This window comes from Nannospalax galili, unplaced genomic scaffold, assembly GCF_000622305.1.
Source record: "Nannospalax galili isolate Female #2095 unplaced genomic scaffold, S.galili_v1.0 scaffold337, whole genome shotgun sequence".
Classification (NCBI taxonomy): Eukaryota; Metazoa; Chordata; class Mammalia; order Rodentia; family Spalacidae; genus Nannospalax; species Nannospalax galili.
In genome coordinates this window covers 636,394-645,713 of record NW_008340932.1, presented here as the reverse complement: position 1 = coordinate 645,713, position 9,320 = coordinate 636,394, and the positions used below count along the sequence as shown (strand labels likewise).

Below are 9,320 nucleotides of genomic sequence, written 5' to 3'. Positions count from 1 at the left end.
TCATCAAATTGGTTGGTCATCCAGGTTATTTCTAATATAAACTCCTATTATCTCTTTCTTAAATGTATTATGTTTTTGAATAATCTCAAAATTATCTGGCATAAACACAGCAATGTTTATTTGCATTAGTAATGCTAATATCTCTTTACCATATGTTAACTTGCAAAACAAAATCTTGCATTTATTTAAAAGTGTGTCATTAAACGAATATCACATAGAAGATATAATTTTTACCTAACTCAGGAGTGCTGTACTAACCTGATACCATAAAGCCTTAGATTCATTTGTCAGCCTCCTATCCCTCTGACAAGCATTCACGTATAGAGACACACTCAGATGCGTGCACATGCGAGTACATGCACAGACACACACATACACACACACACAAAAAAAAAATCATGTTCTGTCTTATAATTATCATGATACAAGTTAACACATATTGATATTGGAAGAAGAAAAAAAGAAGAAAGAAAACTGACTTTCAGTAAATTGTATATTATGTGTGTATTGATATGTACTCATTTTACATATGAAATGAACACAAAGGTTCTCAAAGATGTGGGGGATGCCCATTTTTATCTCATTGTAGTAAATGGTCACAATTATTAACTGAAAATTATAAAGATTTTCCTAAAGATAGGAGAAATGCTGTTCACATATTATGAAGAGGTAATGTACTAAAATATGTTATGTCAACTTAGATTATACAATTTTCACAAAGCAAATTTCAAATAGTTTCAAACAATCTGGAATTTATGACCTAATTAAATATAAGAAAAACATTCATATTTTCATTCAAATGTTTTGTTTTGTTAATAGGTACTGGACAGTAATATATAAACTTTTAGAATTAATAATATTTTGGGGAAAGTGCTGTAATTATATTTATAAAAAGAGGAAAGAGGTGAATCAGAAATTAGCATCTTCCATTGAAAAGGCTGCAAAGCCAGGCACAGAAAGAATGCCACATTTTCTCTCAAATGTACAATTTGGATTAAACACACACACACATACACACACACACACACACACATCTAAGATCATAGCAGACTGTTAACTATTTTACAAAGGCAAGGAAGAGCAAGAATGTACAATGGGGATGGAGAAAGCAGAAGGAGAATATGACAAGTAAAATTATGCATTTCTAGTGTCATAATAAAACCTGTTATTCTGTATGTTATTTAAAAAATATAAGAAGACATTAATTTTGGTGGAACAAAATTAGTGCAATAAACTGAAGGGCTAGGAAAAGATTCAAAATATTAAGTTCTTTGATGAATCAAAATATTCAAAATACTAATTCTTTGATGACAGTGTGAAGCAAAGAGGCTTTAAATTCATGACAAGTAGACATAAAATTTCAAGGAACATTCTGAGAAAGGTATTTGAAATTAGATCTATGCATGTGTTTTGAGAAAATAATCAAATAATCAACCTTTTTTGAAAAAATTTATGCTGTATAAGCATGTGAACCTCTTTAATTGTTTGGGGTGTGTGTATGCATGTGGATATCTGATGCATGTTTGGGGTGTGTGTATGCATGTGGATATCTGATGCATGTTTGGTGTGTGTGTATGCATGTGGATATTGATATTGGATGCCTTTGTAAATAGGTTTGCAGTTTATATTTTGAAGCAGGTTTTTTCACCCCAGGGGAAATCCTGACATTGCCTCTTGAGTGGGGGGGCTGCCATGTCTGCCTTGTTTTTACTTTGGTATGGGAATCTGAGCTCTGATTCTCATGTTTACTATTGCTTTAGGCACTGATTTATCTCCTCAACCCTATGAGCCACTTTCTATTCAGGAACTATATTATGAATCACTTCATTCCACTGAATCAACATGTCATGGAATAGCATCAGTGATTTTTGGTACATATTTTTATTCTATGAGTATGTGTGTTTGCCTGTATGTATATAAGTACACCACTACATGCAGTGCTGTGGAACCAGGTCATCTGTAAGTGCAACCACAGATCATCTTTTAGAATATTTTAAAGATGAATAATGAGTTCTATGAAATATGTGAATACATAAAAGTTACTGGCTGATTATCATGTAACTAAGGTTTTTATGACACCCTAATCTTTATTACTGATGTGTTCATGAATTACTTTTATGGGCTTCTGATCAAGAGCAGTCTGCTAATGAGAGATTTGGAATATAAAATTATTAGCTATTAATTACTTACTCTGTTACTACTGAATCAGTCTTATTTCTTGTTTGAAAAATTATCTAAACTCATGATTTTATACATTGTGATTTCTCTATATCAAGAGGTTCCAAAAATATAAATAAGAGGGATGGAGAGATCACTCAGCATTTAAGAGCAATCATTCTTCTTCCAGAGGACACAGGTTCAATGATACTCTGCACCCGCATGGCAGTTCCCAACTCTCTGTAACTCCAGTTTCAGATCTGACGCTGTCTTCTGGTCTCTGTAGGGCACTGCATGCATGCCTCACTTACGTATATGCAGGCAATACACTCATACATATAAAATAAAAACAATGAATAAAATATTTATAAAAATATAAATAAAATGATAAACTATGAGGACAAATATTATATAGATTTACTTCTATCATCCTACTTTACAATATGTAGTAAATCTACACTGAACTTTTAGGAAGTTAGGCATTAACTTTGTAGATATTAGGACTTTACCTCCTTAAATCCAACTAGACAGCTGTTGATTAACCATAAGATAAAAGTGCCAGGACTCTATCAATGATGCTAGTTTGCTGGGCTAGTCATTGTTGTTTATTGGGCTATGCATTTGGGTAGGACCATTAATTGATTTTCTCTCTTGGCAGCTTGCATAATTAACCTCTGACAATATGAAAGCTTTTCTTCAGGGATAATACTTCCAGCTCCACTGCTTCAAGTACCGTGTCCAAAGTATAGCCTGTATTCAGGAATAGGGTCTCACCTTGAAATTCTGAGAGATAATCAAGGGCTGTGGCAATAGCCTGTGCTATTTTGGGAGTCTCTTGAACTACCCTGACCACGCAGGCAATACCCTCATTTGAAGGGAGGTTTTTCTTGCCTGGCACCATGGTGGTTTTTTATTTTGTTTTGTTTTGTTTCATCTCGTCTAGTCTCCAGTTTCATATATGCATATATGTGCATATATATATAATGTGTATTTTTCCTTTGGGATTTGAACTAACACATTTCCCTCTGGTTTTTCAAACCATCTAAGCATTTCTTATCTTTTCTCTCACTTTCCCTGCACAACCCACCCTCTTCCCTTCCCAGTTAAATTACCCTTTTGCCCCCAATTTCCCCCTTGGTAAAACCTATCTCCTACTATCCCTCTCTCTCAAGCTCCTTCTTACACTTACAGCAAAGAAATTTCTTATTGTATTCTAAATATGCATCCTCATATTTCCAATAAGTGTACCTCTCACCATTCATCAAAGAAGCTTCTTTTTGCAACAGATGGAGACTAATAGTAGTTGAATGCAGAGAACAAGTTTCTGTGAGACTCTTAGCCCTAAGTGACATATTTTCAAGGTAACCTCTACACGTAAGATGAACGCATCTCTCAACTCTCACCAAAGAAGTTTTCTTATGCAGCAAAGGGCGATTAATCGAGAAGCTCACAACTGGCCAATGTGCAGAGAACAAGAGGCTACAGAGTGTTTAACCCTGAACACCTATTTCAAACCTCTGCCTCTCAAGCCTCAGGGATCATTGCAGAAGAAGAAGTGAAAAGATTGAAAGATCCAGAGGTGGTGGATTATCACAAGGAACCAAGTTTTCCAGACAACTGGTCAGTTATACATATGAGCTCACAACAGCAATGGTGACAGCATGCACAAGTCCCATGCAAGACCAAACCAGACAAAATCCCATCACAGATATTTAGAACTGGGTAAGAAACTCCATCCCAATTTAAGGAAATTTTCACAACTGATGGCTTCTGGGAGGGTAAGAGAAATTTATTACAGGGATGGTGTGGTGGTTTGAATGAGAATGTCCCCATAGGCTCCAAGTAGTTGGACATTTTGTCCCCAGTTGGTGGTGCTGTCTTGGGAGGTCTTAATGTTGTGGCCATGCTGGTGGAAGCATGCCATTGGGGCAGGCTTAGAGAGTTCTTAAGACTTGCCGGATCTCCAGTTGCTCTCTTGCTTACTGTGCCTGCTTGAAGATGTAGAACCTAGCTTCCTCTCCTCCTCCAGCCACCTCTGCTGTCATGCTTCCCCACCATGACGGACTCTTGTCCCTTTGAAACTGTAAGTTCAAATAAACTCTTCTTTCTATAAATTGCTTTAGTCAGTGTTTCTTTCACAGTAACAGAAAAGTGACTAACACAGATGGAATTCTTGGTAGGTTAACCAGGGTCCACTGAATGGACAGTATAGACATAGGGAAATGGGGAAGAAACTCCCATACTGAAGGACATTTGGCGATACTAGTTACTCTATAGGCCTTATATAATATATAATGAAGTACATTAAGTTGAGAGGAGTCAGTAGGGGGAGGTGTGGATAGGGAAGGGAATCAAAATACAAACAAATTACTTTGTATGAAAATCAAAAATTAAAAATTGTTTTTTATGGTATAATGGATGAAGAAAAATGTTTTAACTCTCAGTTTAATAAAGAATGCATGCAGTAACTGCTGAGCTCTGAAATTTTACAGTGAGAAAATTACGTATTTTGAAATAGAAACTTAAATGTTGATTGTCGTAGATTTATTTGGATATCTATGAAAATGAAGGATGCCTCTCCTGTATTGTTTTCACTTCGCTTGGCATATTTAAGTGGATTTATTTGGAAATATCTGTGTACTGGAAGATACATACCAATTAAACCTTCTCTCTTCTTTCACTTCTGTCAAATGACTTGTCAAACAGCATTGAAATCTTTTTTTCAGAGGACTGGAGAGAGAGCTCAGTGGTTAAGAGCACTGACTAATCTTGCAGAAGACCCAGGTTTGATTCCCAGCAACCACATGGAGGCTGACAACTGTTCAAACTCCAGTTCCAGGGGATCTGGTGCCCTCTTTTGACCTCCTCAGGCAGTGCATGACATGAGTGCACTTATATACATTCAGGCAATACATTAAATACCCTCAAAATAAAAAAAAATAATAATTTAAAAATCTGTTTTCAAACTTCCTTAATTACCAAGACATGAATCCTTCATCTTGTGAATGATTATGTCTCTCAGTCTTGTCCTCCATTCCTATACGTTGACAACAATAACTCAATAATTGATCAATACTTATTCTTCCTTTTTATCTTCTCTGAATCTGTTTCTTCATATCTCTCATCTACCACACCTTCTTTCCCATCGTCATTAGATGATCTCACACCTGTGTTCATAGAAACAGAAGTCTTCAAATTGATTCACTGTTACTAAATACACAGTTATCTTCTATTGCTATATTTTTGCCATTATTGAAATTGTTGGTGTATGACTTCTTTTATTCTGTTTTTATTCTTTTCTCTGAACCATTTCTGGAGGTGCTGTAATAGTGTATTGATGGGGCTGGAGAGATAGTTTAGCAGTTAAAAGCACTGGTTGTTCTTGCAGAAGACCTGGGTTCCATTCTCTGCACCCACATGTCTGTAACTCCAATCCCAAGGGATCCAACACCCTCTTCTGGCCTCCATAGTCACTGCACACTAGTGATACACTTAGATACATGCAGACAAAATCCATAAGCATAAAATAAAAATAATTGAAATATTTTCTTTTAACCAGGGTAATACATGGAATGAATGGCAAACTCCTATTCTAGCTCATAGTTTCAAAATACATTTAATATATTAGGTGTATTGATGGTGTATCAGATGTTAAACCAACAAAAGGAAATATTATACTTGTTCTAGGCAAAAGGCTGAGAATGTTACTAACTTATTTTGTATCTTTGCTGGGATTTTGCACACTGTGTGGCAGGCTGTGTACAAAAAAATTATGTTGAGATTTGGGTCTCAAAGGAAAATTAGCTCCTCAAAGCATCAAATTATATTCTGCCCTTGAGAATCAAAGAATATTTTAATTGTGTCATTAGAATTATTTTTAGGTACTCATGGGAGTATACCAAATCAATACACTATATAGCACCCCACCTTGTTTATACATTATATGGTACAACACTTTCCACAGGTAAGTTATTTCTACATTTGATAACAAAAAATACATCTTAAGTATTTATCTAGATTTCTCAATTAAAAAAAATTTTCATGAGTTGTCTTTGGCTACTCTTCATATGCTAATAATACTCTGAGTCTCTAAGCCATCCATAACATATGCACTTCAAAAATGTAGGTTTGAAAACAAGCAAATAGTTGTCTTAGGATGCAATGCATGAACTCTATGTTTTGTGATCACACACACACACATACACACACACACACACACACACAGAGATACAGAGAGAGATACAGAGAGAGAGATACAGAGACAGGGAAAGTTAGAGAGAAGCTGAAAATGGGGGCCACAGCTTAAACATCTGAGCTTTCTAAGATAATTTTCTATGAATGAGCTGGTAATATAAAAAGAGAACCAAAAATGCACACCTATTCTTAGTTGCATTGTTTATTGACCGTAAATTTTTCTTTTGTAAGAAGGTTTCCTCTGTCATCTAAAAATGCTATGCTTTATTTTCATTCAGCAGTACTAACTTTATTCTGACTCTGTATTGCATAGTTTACTCTACAGATTTAGTATCCATGGTGTTCATGACTGTAAGCTTCTATAATAGACCAGGACAAAAAATCAAACTTTTCCAGGCACACAAAGAAGCATGTAAGTAAATTATCAAATAAGAGAGGGTTTTTTTAAATTATTACTCTTTAGTGGTACATATAACAATAATAATTTTAAAACACTCTCCTAGCAAATAAAGTTAAGTGAGACATCTTTGGCTTATAAGTGAAAAGGTTCACTTAATATACATCTTTAACCAAACAAATGAAACATGACATTTTCATTGCTGGGGAAAAGTAATAACTCAACTTCCATCACTTATCAATTTGTATGATGGAAATAACCAACTGAACAGCATTTCTTCTCTTCCTACTTTTGCTTTTCATTTTTCAGAAAATTTTGAAAAGTATGATAAATGTAGGGCTTTTTCAAAAAGACCTATAAACTTGTGCATATGTATGAAAGTACAAATTGGTATGTATTTGGAAGCATGGAACCACGAAGTAAAGGAATAAAAAACTGTGTAAATATATGAGATACAGAGAGAAGGAAAACGAGATAACTATATAACACAAGGAACATGGTGAGAATGTTACACAGACAATGTAATGTGTGTGCTGCAAAGTGATTATTTTACGATGAACAAATAGAAATGAAGTAACGAGTAGAATTAGTTCACAGTATGGTTGAGAAAGCACGGCTGACATCTCATGTCACTTTCAGCTTTAAGGCAAAAGAAAATGTCCTCCCTAAACCACACTGCTGGCATGGATTTCATTCTTCTGGGACTCACAGACAACCCAGGGCTGGGGAAGATCCTATTTGTGTTGTTTCTGGCCATCTACCTAATCACTCTGGCAGGAAATCTGTGCATGATTGTGCTGATCAGAACCAATCCCCACCTCCAGACCCCCATGTACTTCTTCCTAGGCCACCTCTCCTTTGTAGACATTTGCTATTCTTCCAATGTCACTCCAAACATGCTGCATGGTTTCATCTCAGAACAGAAGACCATCTCCTATGCTGGGTGCTTCACTCAGTGTCTCCTCTTCATTGCCCTGGTGATTACTGAGTTTTACTTCCTTGCTTCTATGGCCCTGGACCGCTATGTGGCCATTTGCAGCCCTCTGCATTACAGCACCAGGATGTCCATGAACGTTTGCATCTCTCTGGTTGCATTCCCCTATGTGTTTGGCTTCCTTAATGGGCTTTCTCAGACTCTACTCACATTTCACTTGTCCTTCTGTGGCTCCCGTGAAATCAACCATTTCTACTGTGCAGATCCTCCTCTTATCATGCTGGCCTGCTCTGACACATACGTCAAAAAGATGGCCATGTTTGTGGTGGCTGGCTTCACTCTTTCAAGTTCTTTGTTCGTCATTCTTCTGTCCTATCTCTTCATTTTTGCAGCCATCTTGAGAATCCGTTCTGCTGAAGGCAGGCAAAAAGCGTTTTCTACTTGTGGTTCCCATCTGACAACAGTCACTTTATTTTATGGAACCCTTTTCTGCATGTATTTAAGGCCTCCATCAAAAATGTCTGTAGAGGAGTCCAAAATAATTGCAGTTTTTTATACTTTTTTGAGTCCAATGCTGAACCCATTAATCTATAGCTTAAGGAACAAGGATGTTATCCATGCCATGCAACAACTGATAAAAGGAAAATTATTTAAGTAAATGCCCGTTTGTTCATGTCTTTGTTGGTAATCCCTTAGTGTTTATGTGGACATACTCAATCCTTTTATAAGATAAAGTTTCTTCTTCAATATTATAAATTTTCAACATGCCCTCTCATTGACTGCTTTTTCATATTTATTCTTGAGGTTAATATCTTAAAGTCAAAATTGAAAAATATATATGATATATAATTTGAAAACTGCATTCTTTAGCAGAAAACTGCAACTATTGTTCAACATTCAGAGATTCAATGTAATGTGTTACTTACATAGAATTTTATATTTTCACAATTTTACCCTGATTGGGACACTGGCAATTCATCTTCTCTGAATAATTTCTTCCAAAAACCTATACTAATACTGTTTTGTAATATTTAAATCATTAAACTATTTTGGTGTGAAGTCTAGGATAAATAACTTGATCTGATGTCTAAATAATCAGAGGATTCTAACATTTCTGCATGTTTTTCAAAAGCCTATATTAGCAGATATCTTCCAAACCTCTTTATCTATTGACTAGCATTAGGTATCTTCTTCCATTTTGACAATACACTGTTGACATCTGTTTATGAGTTTCTAAGAGTACAACTCTATCTCAGTTATCAGTGTTTTCTGGATATTTTTCAGTATAATCACTCTGGCTTAAATGTTGTAGTTCAGACCAATAGGGTCCACTCATCCAAAGATAGCCTGGAAACATGTCTTCAGGAGTGAGTGCATGCATGTTTTTCTTCCCTCCCCTCCCTTCCCCTCCCCTCCCCTTCCCTTCCCTTCTTCCCTTTCTTTTTCTTTTTCTTTTTGGTGTTTTTGAGACAGGGTCTCCCTATAGCCACAGCTGGCCTGGAACCTGGTACGTAGACCAGTTTGGCCTTGAATAGACAAAAAAATCACTTGCCTCTGCCTCCTGAGTGAGTCCTGGGATTAAAGGTGTGCACCACCATACCTGGCGATGCCTATTTTTAAGAATAAGGGCCAATGTTC

At 36.0% G+C, this 9,320-nt stretch overlaps 1 protein-coding gene across 1 annotated transcript; it reads left to right on the top strand.

Moving 5' to 3' along the window:
- The first annotated feature begins 7,404 nt into the window (after positions 1 to 7,404).
- Positions 7,405 to 8,340, top strand: LOC103736599 (olfactory receptor 5M10). Its single transcript, XM_008836106.1, has one exon. The coding sequence runs from the start codon at positions 7,405 to 7,407 to the stop codon at positions 8,338 to 8,340; it is 936 nt and encodes a 311-aa protein (XP_008834328.1).
- The last annotated feature ends 980 nt before the right edge of the window (positions 8,341 to 9,320 follow it).